Raw genomic sequence first — 17,580 nt, 5'->3', positions numbered from 1 at the left:
TTCCTGTCAGCTACTCAGAATACTCTTGTTGTGATCCCTCCATTTTGATCTGAATTCAAAATGTATCGACATTAAAGGTCACACATTACTCTCCTTTTCAACCAGTTTAAAGAAGTCTCAGAGCACCCCAAACATGTCTGTGATTTTTCATTTTATCAATCCACTCTGATCCGTATTTGATCATGCCTATAATAAAAACCCTCTATGTCGGCCCTGCTCAGAACAGGCTGTTTCTGGGTCTGTAGCTTTAAATGCAAATGAGCTGTGTTTGACCACGCCCCTATGGACAGGCTTGGGTAACTGGGGCTTTCTTGCAGCATGCTCAATTGTTTAAGTTGAAAAGGTAGACTCAGGGCAAAACAAACACCTAGCTGTGGGAGTGTCAGCCACCTGGGGGAGGGGTTACTGCCCTTTGTGATGTCATGAAGGTAGAATCTCCAAACGGCCTGTTTGAGCACACATATTCTGAAAAGTGGAGCAGGCAAAAGATCAAGAGGATGGACTTTTCTCATAACTGGAGGGTTTATAGACAGACTAGGGACACACGTTAGTGTTAGAAAAACATGGGAAAGTGTATTTTGCATAATATGGGACCTTTAAGGATCATATTGAAATGATTCCTTCAAATCCTCTTTTCTTCTCAAGACCAATTAACATGTGTGCTAATACGTGTACGATTTGTTTTTTAAAACAAGAGTCATCTCAAATTTAAAAGGGCATGTTTATTGAACATACATCCATCTCGGTTGTTTTAATAAATGGCTTATGATCAGAACATTCAAAGAATATGTGCAAAACCACCTCACACGCACCTGTGAAGAAAGAAAACGTGTCTTTGGCGAGAAGCCCCTGATCTTGTTAACAAGTCTTCAACTGTTTTGTTAGTCTAACGTACCCTTCACATAACTTCAGGATCATTCTCAAAAGAAGTTACATTTTCTCTTGACTGAAAAAAAAGAATAATACCCATAATGAGAGAGAACAATAAATCTGTCCATCACAATAAAGCTAATGATTTCATAAAAAACTATGAAAGCAACCAACTCGTTACAGAATATAATGCACTATTTGGAAATATAAAGTGGTTCTGAAATTTTCTACAGTTTCAATATAATTTTTTAAAGGATTCGGCTGATATGAAAAATAGCTCATCTTGGTACTACATGTACCACAGTTACACACTGGTACTTTCCAGCTCACACAAAGAAGGAACATATAAAGCACTTTAGAGTATGCTCAGGCATTGGTTGATAAAATGAGGCATCCTACTGGTAACACAGAAAGTTCACATTACAATTCTACTTGTGCTTTTGGGAGACATCTTCTTCTCAAACGGTTTCTGGTGGTGTACATGAATAAGTGAGACTGTTGACTGAAACATTTGTGCATTGCAGACATTAAAATGTGTTTAGAGTGTGTTGCCAAGGAAAGTCATTACGGAGGCGATACATTAGCCCAACATAGTGGCACGTCAAATTGAACAGCTCCAGTTAATATCAAACAAAAAAAAAAAAACAGAACAAATCAGTTTGGAAGAGTTTGACACAGCAGAAATATTTCATGGCACATTCATCATTAATCAACATCTCTGGATTTAAAACATCTGTGCTCTTAAAGGTGTTTACAACTGATGAGACTGAACAATAACGGAAGTTTATTTAAGATTGTAATGCGCTGAGTGTTTTTCTTTTTGGTCTTTGTTTTCTATCTGCAGTGCATTGTAAATATTGCTCGTTAAATTGAAGTGCGTGTCCATTACAGAAGACACACGTTTAATTATTTATAGCCAAGAACACATACAAACCTGTCACTCTATAATGCAGTCTGATTCTTAACTTACTCTTCTTTGATTTCTGCTGCTTTGGATTATTCTTACAACCGTTAATTACTTTTTGTTTTAAAAATGTTAGTTAGCTAAAATTCTTATATTAGAAAACATGTATATCAGAAAAGTCTGGCTGTTTCCTTACTAACAGCTGTTACGGTGTTAACAACCTTTGTAAATACCTTACTGTGAAGTATCCTTTAAAGGAGATCTATTAAACTCATTTTCAGCATTAATTATGTCAGTCTGTGATGCCTATTGAGTAGCGTATCTCAAAAGCCTCCTTATTTATCTGATACTGGTGTCAGTAAAATCTCACATTTCAGGCTCTGACTGAAACTGTTCATTTCAGCTACTGTTTTTTTAAGGCCTCCCCTTCCCACATGCCCACATTCTGCTGATTGGCCAGCTCTTTTTGCAGAGGCGGGGACATTTAAATAAAGCTGGGAGCATGCCCTACAACTTCACTCCATGCTTTACTTTAATCATCTGCAGATTGATCAACTGTTAGGCCTGGCCATGTCTCATTCAGAGCAGCAGGAAACCACGTCCGGGGATTACACCAACAACTGTGTATCTTGTGTTTAAAAAAAAAACGTTGCAGAGGTTTAGTATGAAAATCCAACATTGTAACATTATTTGTATGTATTTTAACACAGATCAGCAGAACAGATCTCCTTTAAATGATGATAATCCAATAAAGACATATGCCGATTTGTTCTCCTTTGAAGATGCATTTCATGTCTTAGACTTCCACAAATGCAGAAGATTGGCCGGGTCATCCATTCATAAAAATCCAACAAGCCATATTTTTTTAGAAACTTACACAGCCAACTTAACTGCAATCAGCCTTAAAGGACTGTGGAGGAAGCCTTTATTAATAAATACTGCAAATGCGTGGTATTAAGTGAATCAATGACTGAATACATGTTCTTATACTGTGAAGCTGGTGATGGTGGAAATCTACTGAAGTGACTGACACAAAGTTTGAGGTCTGACGTTGCCCATCTCAGGTGTAATCTCTAAATAGCTTAATATTCTTTTCCTGGGTTTGGTACCTGCTTTGACGTAGTCGGTCATTTTCACTGATGCGTATCATTGTTCGTGAAAATTCTACTTTTTTTTGGGTGGGGGAGGGTAGGCACATACTACAAACATTCATCACATTAATTTTAGAAAATGATTGTGTACAAAGTGAATCTGTTGCATTCCCTATTGGCAATTCACAGAGGTCCGTTTCTCATGGACGCTGCAACAAAGCCCTAAAAGACTGATCATGTACTGCAAGTTAAGACTGAATTTAAGAAACATTTTCTCTTTTGATTGTGTAGCTAAAAGCTTCTTTTACAAACATATTTACATTTTGTGCAAAATAAGAACTGCTGACATGAAGATTTATTAATGCACTTATATTTCTCTTTCACTAGCGGGGCCGATAGAGAGCAACAAAAACACGAGGCAGGGCGGTTTTTAAATCGCTGAAGAAGCACTTTAGAAGCATGAGTCGAATGGGACCTTCCACACAGTCTTGTTCTTGTGTCCCTGTACAGTGTCAGTTTTCTTAAGCACACTCTGTGGTAAATCCACATTGCACTCTCTCTCTGTGTGTGTGTGTGTGTGTTTCTATGTAGTGTCCTGCCAGCAGAGAACAGCTTTGCAGAATTTTTTGCAAGCACCTGCTGAGGAGAGCTGCATTCAGACTGGGCAGTGAGTGTCCCGTCCTGACGTCAAAGCTTTAGCTTTTGTGTATCGGTAGCTTTCGTTGCATAAAAAGGACGACTGAAGGTGTGTGTGTGTGTGTGTGTGTGTGTGTGTGTGTGTGTGTGTGTGTGTGTGTGTGTGTGTGTGTGTGTGTGTGTGTGTGTGTGTGTGTGTGTGTGTGTGTAGTGGGAGAAGTCTTAATTGCCACAGGTTGTGGTAGGGCTTGTACTTCCCAAATATAACCCAAAATACACAGGTTAAGGCCACCAGTAAAGTGTGGGGAGGAGCAGGCGTTCTCAACAATTTTATCTCACTCATTTAGCTGAGATTCCACTTCCTCTTCCCATCCTTGTTTAATCGAAGACGCACACATTCATTAAAACACTCACTGAGAAAGTATTTTGATGAGACGAACTTGCTCAGACAAAAGGTTATGCCTCCTTGCTCTGAGTCAAGTGCTCTCTCTTTCACTCTGTGACACAGAAGTGTGTGTGTTTGTGTGCTTCAGCCCTGGGGCTCAGTGCTGGTGCTGTGGTGCGGCCCCTCCTGCTCATTGATGGTGTGCAGGAGGAGGCACACCGGGGGGTGGAGTGCAGCGCTGCCTATCTGGTGAACCGGCTGAGGAGGTACTGAAGGCCCACGTGCTCCCCGCCTCTCCGGCCCGCCCAGCACCTGCTCCTCTTCTACGCCGAAGGAGGCTCGATGACCGCAGCTGTCGCAGAAGTCGCCCGCCTCCTCCTCCCCCTCCGCCTCCCCCCCGTCATCTCCCTCACGTCCCAGCAAGCTCTCGAGCTCCCTCAACTCCTTGCCTTCCTGGCCCGTCCCTCCGGCTCCACTAAAGCTGTTACTCCCACGTGTTCCACACACACACACCTCAATCCCAGAGTCCCCTGTGAATCGCCTCCTCCTTCCAATGGGGAGTCGATCTTTGTCCTCAGCGCAACCCTCTGATAGGTCCTTCAGGAGGGGGTCTTTGCAGGTGTCGTCCCCACTTCCACTTCTTTTCTCCTGGCTGGTAAATCCCTCCCTGCTTACCCCATCCGACAGCAGAATCCTTCCTGTATCCTGTGCTGTCTGCAGGGGCTTGTTGTCAGGCTTTGGCTGAAAGTCTAAAGTTGGGGGTTGTGCTTCGTCTGTGCTGGGTCTGCAACACAGACCATCAGAGACCGGGGTCACTGCAGTGGACTGGGTGGTTGGAAAGTGTCCCTCTTGCTGCTCGGGAGCCTGTGGACTCAAGGCCACTGAGGAGGGGCCTGTGTGTGAGGCACTGTAGGGAGGGGGGGGTGTCGGTGGCCTGTTGACAACTTCTTCATAGTCAGGCAGGAGGTAGTTTGGCAGAAACCCTGGAGAGAAAACAGTGCAAAAAACAGTTTTGAGTACAACAAAGGGCAAATCTACATAAGAAACAATTATATGTTTTTTGTTTTTTTTTGCTTTAAATAAACATCACCGTCTGACTCCTAAAACTTCAGTATGACCTTTCTGAAGTTGCCAGATCACCAGTCAAGCATTCCCAAAGCATTAGGGGGGAAATTGTGACAAAACAAGGTTTCATTTCTGGGTCAATTTTGTGCTCAGGGCTGTTGTGAGAGATGGTGTTGCAACACTGACGAGGTACCAAGAGAGCAATAGTGGCCGTTTCCTGAAAACTGGGGCATGCAAACAGGGATGGTTCTGACGCTGTGTGGAACCAGAGATACATCCAAGTGAAAATGTCACATTTGAGCCTAAACTTTTGCTGGTTTTAAATGTCTTCTAGATTTAACTGGTCAACAACAACTCACAAATAATACACATCTGACACAGGTTTGAGTCATACTCTGAGCTGCAACGCCCAGTAATGGGCTCAAGCAAAAACATAATGTATAGACTCTTTACACCAGTCGTAAAATAAGGGTGAGAAGTTTGCTGATTATGCAGAATCTTAAGGATAAAGAAACGATAGAATAACTGTATCAGCAAATTAACTGTGCCGCTTTGTTGTTTCGGCTTGATTTACTATAAGTCTGTTTGATTTCAGAAGTCGGAAATTACGAGTTGATGGTCTGATACTTCATCAGGAACGCCCCCCTGAAGTTGGAATTCCAACTCTCAAACTCAGACCAACTTCAGTAGTCTGAGTTCAAATCCAACATGGCCGCTCTGTTCATCAACAGTATTGTTTAAACAGCCTATATGTAACTTTCAAAAATACTTTGTTTGTAGTGACACTGCAGGCCGTTACGCGAACTGCACCAGTAACCTGTTGCTCGCTCTCGCTCGCGTGCTCGTCATACGTGCTCGTACGTACACAAACGAGCATCATCATCGGCCATGAAACACAGGATATTTACCAGCATAATGTTTACAGAGGAGGTAAGTGGTCATACACATGTGAGAGTCTGTGAAGGAGTCTGTGTGTCTGTATTCATTCTCCATCCTACAAACAACAGTCTCTGCAGGCACTGGCTGAGAGCAGGAGTGTGTGATGAGTTTGTAGGATTGTGAAAATTGTGAAAAACCACTGTAAAAGTGGTTTTTCACAATATGTCCCCTTTAAGCTGTAACTATTGTGTTGTTAATGTCAGGTATAAGCCAACACAACAGAGGTACTCCTGGAGGCGTCCATGTTGCTTGTTTGACTTAACTATTACTCTCACGCAATAACTCGGGTGTGGCATCATTCCCAGCGCCAAGATTCAAGGTAAATAGAACGCACCATTACATGGGGTTTGTAAAATTTGAAGACAATATTGATAAATACTTAAAACCTTATTATCTGACATGGAGGGCTGAGTTATTCACCTGTGCTGACTTCCAAAGAGAGAAGCAACATGGAAAAATACATTGCGATACTTTTAAGGAACATTTCACTCTGCTAGTTTTCTACTTGTTATTTGGATCTTTTTCCTAGTTATATAATCTTATCTTAGTGTACAAGATGTACTACTTGCTATACATGTTTCTAACAGTAGTTGGACCAACACCGAATGGATGCTCACACAGTAGTATTCAGATTTGTACTAAGTGCTCTATGTTGGAAGATGTTTTGGGTTTCATGCAAATTGGGGCCAATATCAACAAGAGCAGTGTTTCTTTTTTTCTTGTGCTTTTTTTTGCCAATGTTTTCACCTGCTAGCCGCTGACTGTTGTCTTTTCTTTTGTACTTAGCAGGTAGGCACAGTTGTTTTTTAAAGAACTGATCCCACAAGGGGAAATTCAATTTTCACAGTGTGTTATTGAGATACAGGCTTCTCACACACATAGGCTGATATACACACACATGCACATCCATATCCACAGGGGGAAAAAGCAACAACCTCAGGAGATACACATTCATCATAGCACTTACTGAAGTAGAAGGGCACAGAGGGGTAGTTGTGTGCTTCCCGGTAGGCGATGAGGTTGATCTCGTGCTGCCGTTGCTGCTGCTGCAGTCTGTGTTTTGTGCGGCGATGGTGACACACGCAGCAGCAGCAAAGAATGAAGATGATTGCCCACACCAACCAAAACCCTAAAGTGAAAGAGAAATCAGAACAGTGTTAACGGTACGTGAAATGTACAGTAGAGCACTTACAAAAATGCTACTCTAGCTTGTGGTGATGTAACAAAGTGCCTGCTGCTAATACAAACATAACAACTGCAGATCAAATACTGCCAACATCTGCTTGTATTACAGTAAAAAACACGCCCTCCACTCTGTGCTGCATTATGAACTGTATTGCATAGGATCTTTTCCTATCTCTTTGACAAAGCACCCAGAGAATTTTAGTGCGTCCCAAAACATTCTCTCTTTAGCAACCCAATATTTGTCACATGTTCACATGGGTTTTCACTTTGGGTTCACTTTTGGAAAATGTCTTTAAATTACATATTTTAGCCAAACCCTTCAGTAAAATAAAGAGCAACAATTAATGTTTGTATATGTCGACAATTGGCCGAGTGTTCTACAAGGATTTTATTATGAAATTAAACAATCTAAAGTTTAGTTTAAACAGGCAGAGAAAAACAAAAACAACACCCCACTCACACACCGCCTCCTATGTCTCTAGTAAAGAAAGTGTGTTAACTAGAACTATAATACATGGTGTCTCTCAGTATAATGCGTCTCTGCTGCGCGTTCATAAGGACTCCAATGAATTATTCCTAATTTTCTATGAGAGTCCAAAATGTCCTCCACACCTCAGGACGACTGTGGCTCAGTGGTAGAGTCCGTTATATCTCAACCGGAAGGCTGGGGTTTGAACCCGAGCTCCTGCAACCACATGTCTGATGTGTCCTTGGGCAAGACACTTAACCCTGAATTGTTGCTTCGTCAGCAGCATATAAATGTGAATGAATGGGATTAGTTAACACTGATGGTCACTTTACAAAGCAGCCTCTACCATCAGCGTGTGAATGTGTAGGTGTGACCTGCGGTGTAAAAAGCACTTTAAGTAGTCAGAAGACTAGAAAAGCGTTGTACAAGCTCAAGTCCATTTACTATTTACCACGAAGACAGCAGTGCTGTATAATCGATTCCATTGTTTACACGAGGTGAAGTGAGGTGGTGCGTACCTCAGTCAGGTTTAATAATCTTAAATCCTGTAGTATGTGATGTGTCATGATTTTCACATCTTTGTAGTGTGTGCGTGCTTGAGATAATGGAGAAGAATATCTGTGGAGATTCTCCTCGTGTGTGTGTTGCTTCTCGATTTCAAAATTGGTCGGGATTTGAGAACTCCTGTGGTGTGAGCCAGGCTTTAGGTACACTTTTTAAAATGCATCCAGACCTCCACTCTACAGTTATTTATGGTAGTCAAGAGGCTGACTAAAGTTTTTTGTGTTTACATTTGCCCTCTTATATTCTTGGTTTTAATTTCACATAAAAACTACGAAAGGTCAACTGGTGTTAACTTTGCAGCCTGATCTAATCTTTTGTCAAACTTGTTTTCTTCAATGAACCCAGAGTTCCTCTCTCTGTCTCCTCCCTCTTTCAGAGCTGGAAACACACCTCATTTCCTCATTCATTTAAAATTAAATGAATAGACCATTTTCAAAATAACACGCTGACTCGAGCAGTGATCTTCTCCCACACCTCGTCTCTCTTCTTTGCTGCTGCAGCAGCGTTACTTTGTTCATGCTCATACTTGCTGATGCTAACGTTAGCCACACTCGGCAAACAATATTACATTGTTTCCTCGCAGATGATTTAAAATAAATTGTGCAAAATGTGACTGTTTTCTTCACTTTAGACAAGTTTTGACTAGGAAATAGGGCAGCTAGGAACTATTCAAATTATTTTTCACTTGCATTTTTTGACGCAGCTGTTCAGATGAACTTGATAATTTCAACCAGAAGTTTCAAACATACAGAATCACAGTATCAACAAAAAAGTGGAGGGGAAGATACTGATGAACAGAGAACATAATGCAGCAGTTTGATCACGTGCACAGACATCGTAGCGGTCGTGTGCAGACAGTCTATGGTCGATCACAGAGAATAAACGTCACTAACCCCTCCCACTCCCTCGAGGTAAATTCTCCAGATTATATCCTGCTGCGTTTTCACATCAGCTCACTCAGACTTTCTGCTGAAAAAACACTAGGGGGCTGGCTGGAGAAACTCTGGATAAAGTCTGAGTAAAAAACTCTGCTGTATGCGTTCACACATGCAGCTCGTCCTGCAAATATCAGGAGGTTTTCATGAGTTTTGTGCTTGTGTGGGTTTGGAATATTGTTGGTAGATAGAGGGAGGTTTTAAAAAGGTTAAAGAAAAAATAAGAAAGAAGGCAAAGCAGGATACTTACACCAGAGCTCATAGTAGTAGCTGCAGCACTGAGACTCCCCGCAGCAGTGTCCCGACTCACAGATGTAGGTCTGGTTGTTTACACCGTCACAGTGCAGAAGGCTCTGAAAGAGAGGAACAAAGTGACTTTAATGTTTAATCATCATCGCAACTTTCAATGAATAAATCATGTATCCGAACATTAAGTGTAAAATCTTAAGTCTAAAATGGATTTATTGGTATTTTTACGACACGTTTGTTTCTAACACATGATGTCACAGTCTTCACTTTACTCTGCTAGACTAGTTCATATTGTTCCTTTTTCTTCAGCGTGCTGCGACACGTGTTCCACTTCCATACATGAACATGTTTCTGTGTTAGATTTGAGTTGTATACAAAAGCCCATTTCCTAAAACTGGAACAATGGTAACAGTCTCAAATAAAACAGATTGGTTATTATATCAAAACATTCATACAAACGGCCTTCCTGCAGTCCTGTATAGTCTCTAGAGCCCGAGCGAATCGAACAGCCGATAAAATCGGCCGATATTTTCATATCAGTGACTATCAGCTAATTTTATCAAAAGGTACGTGGCAATATTTCAAGATATATTCACCAGTCAGATCTAAAAATCGCCGAAGATGATAGAGAGATATGGGCCGATATATCAGTATGGGATTATTTTTCTCCCTAATATCGATGTCGGTATCAGCCCCCAAAATCCTGTATCGGTCGAGCCTTATTGGTCTCCCCCTAAAAAACATATTGTTATTTAAGAAAATGGGGTGTGAAACGATCGTAAACATGACCCTTTACCAAAAAAAATTCTTGCCACTCTTAAGCTGTTTTCAAACATGTACTGCGGAAAATATCTAGATAATTTCGGGAGGACAGCTCTGGAGAATCTCCTCCTGAGGTAAGAAGGTAAAAAAACAATGCAGAAGCAGCAGACAAAGCAACCAGAGTCCGCTACACGACACTATAATGACAATATTTACTTTATATCAATGCTAATGAGTTTTTCAGGAGATTTCTTTGTTAAATGTTGCTTCATGCTGTGCTCATGATGGATTCATGTCGGGTCTTTGTGAATAGTACAAACAAAGAGTAAGGTCTAGAGCTGCTCTTCTTGTAGAGTGTCTTAAGATAACATTTGTTGTGAACTGGCGCTATACAAATTAGGATTGATATGGAAACTTCACAACAGTGTAGTATCATAAATATCATGTGGTAGAGTAGACCTGGACAGGACTGACATTGATGATTGTTTTCATAACCAGTTAATGTGCTAATTTGCCAATGTGTATTGTTTCAGTCCAAACAAGACAAAAAAAAAAGTACTTTTTCTTCAATTTCAGAGAACAAAAAGTGACCTGTTAAAGTTACTTTTTGTCTTCAACCTGCGGTCCTAAACCCAGACAATCTATCTACAATCTAAAATGAAAAAGATCATCAGTAAATTCAAACATTTAAGAGGTTCCAACCAGCATATGTTTTTTGTTTTTTACAGATCAACGAAATATCACAGCTCTTGATTTGGGAGACATTTGTAATATTTTCAAGATGGAGGGTACATATGTCAAAAGAAATGCTCACACAGCAGAGATCTACTAGCCAACATTTATACTTAGCTTTGAATCTGGAGTAAACAAGTCCTAACCACTTGTGCTGGTAAGCTGCTAGAATTTCATGACTGTTTCAGGCCCATATCAAGTGCAAATGTTTGAATCTCAGCCAGCAAAAAAAAAAAAAAAAACACTCAGTGTTCCCCCATCATCTAATACACAGTTTCAACTTGAAAGTTCAGCTGACGCCTGGACCGGACTCTGAAAACATCCGAGGGTGTTTGACACAACAGCCCCATTTATCCTAAATCAATTAGGCACTTATCTCCACTCCAGACCATGTCATGTTTTTACTGTTAATACAGTAAACTAGCAGCTGCCTAACCACACATTAACCTGACTTAGTGAATCCATCAGAGCCATGAGAGTTGGAAAGGACACAGATTAGACAGATAACAAAGCAGTGTGATCAATAGGCTCGCATGAGAAAGGCAGATTTCCAGGAAGATGTAAGCTTGATTAAAAGCTTTTAAAATGAGGTCTGCAGGGAGATGATTCTTCTCTATATTGATTACCAGTCCAGGTCCCAGATCGTGAAGCATGATGATCCGGAGTTCAAAAATCCCACGGAAGTCTCCTCAGCTAATGGCTCATTATCCCACGGAGGAAAGAAGTCAAACAGCTCTGAAACATACTCTCACTCCCTCTCTCTCTCACTCTCCCTCTGTCTCTGTCCACACACACACACAAACACACACACACACACTCTCTCCCTCAGCCCACTCTACTCCAGGCCCAACAGTGGACAAGCATTGCTTTGCGGAAATTTACAAGCAGCAGCGGACGGTGAGCTCCAAGCTGGGCCGCTGCAGGATAATAAGGCGTATCGAGCGGTGAGAGGTGTGTTGAGTGTGAGGGCAAGAGGGGGGGGGGGCAGCAAGAAGAAAAGCAGTGAGAAACACAGGAATGATTCGTCACACGAGACACACCAGATCAGCACAAACCAAACAGCTGACATTAAGTGTGGCAACAACCTTAAATATGATAAATGAATCATTTCTCAACAGCTGCTCCGGTTTCTTTTCTTACAGCCCCACGCCAAGATACAAGGATATCTTTTCTCTGGTGTAAACACATGATGTTCTGTATGGACACTTTGTCTTACTACTTCAGCAACTGACTGACTAACTCTTCTCGGCCTTATGCTCCCGACTTGGCAGGCTGAGCTCTTCTTTTGCAACTGGATACAGATAAACATCTAGTTTGTTTTGGTCCTTGGCCTGTGCTGCTTAAAGATAGCAGAGTACTGATTGGGCTGTTTTGTTTTTTGAGAAATAGGCCATAATAAAGGAAAGGTGCCCCATTTAATTCGCAAAACATAACTAACTTGTGTAGCTGGGAAAATTAGGTAACAACATGTCAATCAAACGGCTGCACCTAAAGATATCTAAGTCATTTGAGAATACCCTTCAGTATGTATTACCTCTTGGCTTTCCTATAATACAGACAGTGATCGGGCAAAGAATCTGGAGCGACTGGATTCCTCTGTCTCCCATCCAAAGAGGTGAACTGAAACGATCCTCCTCTCCACTGCCAGATTATTAAAGCAGATTTGGTTACTGTCTCAGAAACTGACGCTGAATTGGATATTAATCAGCCTAAGTAATTGAAAGTTGTTGAAACAAGCAGACAATGAAAACTGTTCAAAACTCCCCTGGTGACTATCAAATACTCTCCATGGAGATTAGTGACAACAGCTCTTAGTCAGATCGAGAGTTGGTCCACTTGGCAAAGACCTGAAGGACTCGGCCGGTTGGCTGATGGGCTCAAAGACCTCGTTGACCCCGTGTTTATTATTCTGTTGTGCAACAAAGAAAGCACTCTTTCAAAGTTATCAAGGTTACTACAAGAACAAAACATGGCACATCTAGCAATGGTTCATACCAAACATTCCCCCAAACACACAGATAAACATCTAGTTTGTTTTGGTCCTTGGCCTGTGCTGCTCCAAAGAGGTCAGTTCAACAACATTACAGCGCCCGATTTTATCTGAGAGTAAGAACATACCGTGTGTTCATGAGTACAAGCGGTAAACCGAACTCCAGTAGTTAATATTAAATTACAACCATCAAGCTTTCACACAAAACTGTGGAGGCTAAAGAGAAGCTAAAGCCGACAGTACGAGAGTCCTGAAGTCACACGCGTTAGTCAAAGACCAGAGGAACATTCAAAATGAACTCCTGGGGGTTACTGATGTTTTGAAAGCTTTAAGGTATTCACAATTTAGGAGGAATTTTAAAGTAAAAAAAAAAATATATATATATATATACACTATATATATATATATATATATAGTCACTAAAGTCATATTTCCGCTTCTTATAAAAGTAAAGATGTAAATGAAGCATGGACATGGCAGGGAGGGAACCAGAGCTCAACTGACATTTGTGTTGGCTGGTTTGGGCTGTTATTGACAGTTTATATTCATTAGATCATAAAAGAAATAAATATATAAAAAATGAACATGAACTAGTTACTTTTTTAGAAAGTAAACTTAGTTAGAATTTTAAAATTGTGATCTTTGAACGTGAACTCGTTCATTTTAATATGAACTGCACTTTGAGTTAGTTCTTTTTTTTTTTCCAATTCTTTTTCTGGCCTTTTTCCTTTATTAGACTGGACAGCTGGAGAGAGACAGGAAATGTTGGGAGGAGAGAGCGGGGCGATGACATGCAGCAAAGGGCAACGGTCGAATTTGAACCCACGGCCGCCATGTGTTTTTTGTTTTTTTTCCAAGTAAACTAAGTGTGCTTCATGATCACATAAAGCCATGCTTGTGTTGTATTACGACTTTGTGTACAAGCGGTAACCGTGCTCAGGCCTGGTAAGTCCTGTAGCAGTGTGAGTGCAGAATAGAGGGGGGATTGGGGGGGGGGAATTGCGCTTAAGCACGGTACGGGACAACTTTCCCCAGTCAACTTCCACAACACTGCCTGTATCACACACAGAGCAAAAAGTAGACAGGTAGATTAACAGTAAGAGAGAGGACAAAGTCAACACTTCATTTAAACCAAAGAAACTTACAAAAGATTTGACCCTTTACCGGGAACCCCCACCGTGCAGAAATATTGCCCTACTTTCCCTGAGATACAAGCAAAACACAGTATTTATGTAATAACTGTGTGATGGAGGATGAAGGGGATCTCTTGCTGACAGGCTACCATTATTCTGACCCATGATGTCATGTGACTGTGAAGGTTAACTTTACCAGCTCAACATCAAAGTAATCTGTAAAATGAAAAAAATAGTAAGTATGGGGCTTTGTTTCTAACCGCTGTACACTGAAACAACAAAACAAGCTGTAAAGTGTTTGAGCCAACAGCCCTTGAATTAATCACAGCATCCGACGGCAAAATGGAGGGGAAAATGGGGAAAATGGGAAGCAGAAAACAGCTGATACAAAGGGAACTAATGAGAAATGTTTATCACAACGTTTGACAGTAACATGTGATCACTGCGGACGATAAATCTGCAACACAGATAACTTATAGCTGACTGTGTGTTGTGTGAACTTTCTGAGCGGTGAATGCAAACAGCAGAAAGAGCTCAGGGCCATGTGAGGAAACTGTTGTCTCGCAGTATCAGTGCACCATCAGCTTTACACGCAGCAGTAAATGACAACATGATGTTTTCAGCCATTATCTCACACCGTTAATTCTCTACCTGAGACAATGTTTAAAACAGGACGGTAAATATGTGAAGTTTCACGTCTCTAGGGTTAATTCACAATGATAACAAACAGATTAGAGACACATGGGATCCCATCCACAAGTGATAACAAAAATCATTGGAATTCTTTTTTTACAAGAAAATGAAATTGAAACCCAATTCTGTCCATTAGTTGGTGACCTTTGTACCTTGATATCTGACTCTTAAGACAGCAATAGATCTTAAACCTTTAATCCTTACGAGAAGCCTCACAGATATTTCAGCACATTCACAGCTGATAAAACCAGGAAGGTGGTATCTTGTATGTGTCCTGCATGATAACCGAGTTTTGACCCGACTTTCTCGAAATAAATGTAATGACTTTTAGCCGACATGCTGAGTAGTGGGAGCACAATCTTATGTTCATAACATATTAATCTCTGTTGAGTCAAAAGAAAAAAAGCAGTGACGGAGACACTTCTGGCAGCCTCATTCTAAATTATAACTAAAGCCTTCAGAATATTCTGTCAGATGTTTTCTTTGTAGTTTATAATGAAGTTTGCGTCGATCTTTGATCAGAATGGTGAAGTTGAAGAGATCAAATGTGGGGAAAAAATACCCCCAAAAAATGTAAGTTGCATGCTACCTAGTGAGTATTGCTGGGCAATTAATCGAGTTTCAATTTTGATGACGATTTTGGCTTCCCACGACCATGAAAACAAGACAATGGAGATAAATGATTAATGCTGAGTTGAGGCTTTTTGTCTTGTGTGGTAAAAGTTTCAAAGTGATTGTTGATATATTTTTAATAAATGCATGTGAGGCAAATGTTGTAAAATCAAAGAGTAAACGTGTTTAATAACCGTGATCATCAATCAAAATAATGGGGATTATGAGTTTTGCCATAAACAAAGAAGCCCTTATACAAGGTTTAGTGCGTGTGGCTTCACATTTTACCAGTCATTTCCTACCATACCAGTAGCTTCCCCCTATGTTGTTCTTTTCCATTCATTTTGGATGTCATGATCAAGCATCATTTGGAAGATCACAAAAAATTATTCATACATAACTAGAAACAACCAAAAGCACTCTGCATGCCCTAAAAGTTTTCACTGAACAGTCATCTCATCACATTCATTGATAAATCAATATATCCTTCACTCTGGTCAATACAAATATCTTCAAGTATCAGTATCAGGTACTGACCACATTACATTGTATTACATCAACCTACCCACTCAAATGGTGCGTCAGCACGTGTAACAACAAGATGCAATATTTAAACCACAGCATGTAACCAGTGCATAGTTTCAGGAAGTTCAAACTGAGAGTCAAAGAACACTCCTCTTAGCTTAATACTTGATGTAGGGTTATATTTGGAGAAAAAGGGACAAGGTCTTGACTGTTGACTGAAGTTAATAGTTAAACACATTGCAATGGTGAAGGGATTTAGTTTCTCTTGAACGTATATTCACATATATTCCGTCATGTCAATAAAGTGTCAGGACTGTCATGATAATGCCGGTGTGTCATAACACATAACAGCTCTTGCTTTCTCTTTAAATACGTGAAGTTTCATGACCCAACAGTTGATACACACAAGAACAATGATAACAAACAGATTAGTGACACATACCAAAAGTGATAACAAAAGTAACAGACTACTTTTTTTTTTCCACAAGAAAATTAAATTGAAACCCAATTCTGTCCATTAGTTGGTGGCCTTTGTATCTTGATATCTGACTCTTAAGACAGCAATAGATCTTAAACCTTTAATCCTTACGAGAACCCTCACAGATATTTCAGCACATTCACAGCTGATAAAACCAGGAAGGTGGTATCTTGTATGTGTCCTGCATGATAACCGAGTTTTGACCCGACTTTCTCGAAATAAATGTAATGACTTTTACATGGCTGAGTAGTGGGAGCACAATCTTATGTTCATAACATATTGATCCCTAATATATACTTCTGGTGTGTCAACCTTTTAACATCGTCTTAAAGCAGCATAGATCAATTCACTATGAGGGTTTGGCTTGAGAATAGCATAACAAAACTTGTATACATGTAAATGTTAACCTAGTTTCACGGCTCCCGAGTTGGTTATATTCATACCCGAAGAACTACTTTCGTTGTTTATGCAACTCACTTGTGGATAAAATGTCAACCCTTCACCATAAACACAACAGAGCAAGGCCCCGACTCACGCACGTCCCTTCACTTCTACCATATAGCGTTAGCTTTGAGCTAAAACACGAATTTATTGAGCATGTTAACATTATCATGTCAGCATACAAGTCACTGTTTTGCAATAACTAACAACAGCTGAGAAAACTGTGTTGTTAACAACGAAGGTGTTTGTTGTTTATTGAGCCAAGAAGACGTCTATCTTTAAAGTTTGCCAACTTAGCTGTGTGACTAGCTAGCTAACAGCCCCGAGTGAAAGCCTTGTTTTCGCCCGCTCAACCTTACCCGGTCTGCCGCGGACTCGGTGGGGGTGACAGAGCCAACAGCGTGCAAAAACAATCCCATCTTGAGAGCCGGATAAACGCCTCTCATTCCTCCAGAGAGTGGCTACAGCTACGGCAGAAACATACGCACGCAAACAGTTTTTTTTTGACAAACTACGTGTGAATGTCTTGAACTATATCTCGGCCCCTGTGGCGCTGGCAGGCCGCTGCATGCGCCGCCTCCTCTGCGCGCTGGACATTTCAACAAGGCACGGAGCTGCTGGCGCAACTGGTTGCCGTCGGTGCCACTGGCTGATACAGCTGTTACACAAGCCGCTCCTCCAGCACAGGCATTCTGCCGTGGACTGCTGGGTGTGGCGTGGTCACCTCGACCCGATCCATGTGCGCAACGTGATGGGCGTTCAGTTGACTTGATGGCCGCTGGGTTGCGGACTGACCGGTGATTGGATGAACCGGGCCAGCTGGCAAGTGCTGACCAATCACTGATCGGTGCGTCTCAAGTGCATGGCCTTGTTATCTTCCTGGAATCCTCTCCTCCAGTTTCTCTAGTTTTGTTGGGAACTC

The 17,580-nt window shown here is 41.1% G+C and overlaps 1 protein-coding gene across 2 annotated transcripts; it reads right to left on the bottom strand.

Annotated features, from left to right (window-relative positions):
• Nucleotides 1-702: 702 nt before the first annotated feature.
• Nucleotides 703-17,436, bottom strand: wbp1lb (WW domain binding protein 1-like b). 2 transcript variants are annotated; one of them, XM_065953322.1, is made up of 4 exons: nt 17,018-17,436; nt 9,294-9,396; nt 6,858-7,019; nt 703-4,869 (listed from the first exon to the last, which is right to left on the bottom strand). In XM_065953322.1, the coding sequence occupies exons 1-4, from the start codon at nt 17,102-17,104 to the stop codon at nt 4,031-4,033; spliced, it is 1,191 nt and encodes a 396-aa protein (XP_065809394.1). In that variant the 5' UTR covers nt 17,105-17,436; the 3' UTR covers nt 703-4,030. The 2 variants fall into 2 exon arrangements, with proteins under 2 accessions (XP_065809394.1, XP_065809397.1); XM_065953325.1 differs by lacking the exon at nt 17,018-17,436 and adding an exon at nt 11,413-11,710.
• Nucleotides 17,437-17,580: the final 144 nt, after the last annotated feature.

This window comes from Labrus bergylta, chromosome 1 (assembly GCF_963930695.1).
Source record: "Labrus bergylta chromosome 1, fLabBer1.1, whole genome shotgun sequence".
Classification (NCBI taxonomy): Eukaryota; Metazoa; Chordata; class Actinopteri; order Labriformes; family Labridae; genus Labrus; species Labrus bergylta.
The sequence above is the reverse complement of the archived record's forward strand: the minus strand, read 5'-3'. Positions and strand labels throughout refer to the sequence as shown.

What these genes read in the sequence shown, in the direction of transcription:
- wbp1lb (XM_065953322.1), bottom strand. Translation starts at nt 17,104, where the DNA reads ATGAGAGGCGTTTATCCGGCTCTCAAGATGGGATTGTTTTTGCACGCT. An exon ending in CTACTACTATGAGCTCTGGT is followed by an intron (nt 7,020 to 9,293) that starts GTAAGTATCCTG and finishes CTTTCACTTTAG; the next exon opens with GGTTTTGGTTGGTGTGGGCA. An exon ending in CTCTGTGCCCTTCTACTTCA is followed by an intron (nt 4,870 to 6,857) that starts GTAAGTGCTATG and finishes TTTTCTCTCCAG; the next exon opens with GGTTTCTGCCAAACTACCTC.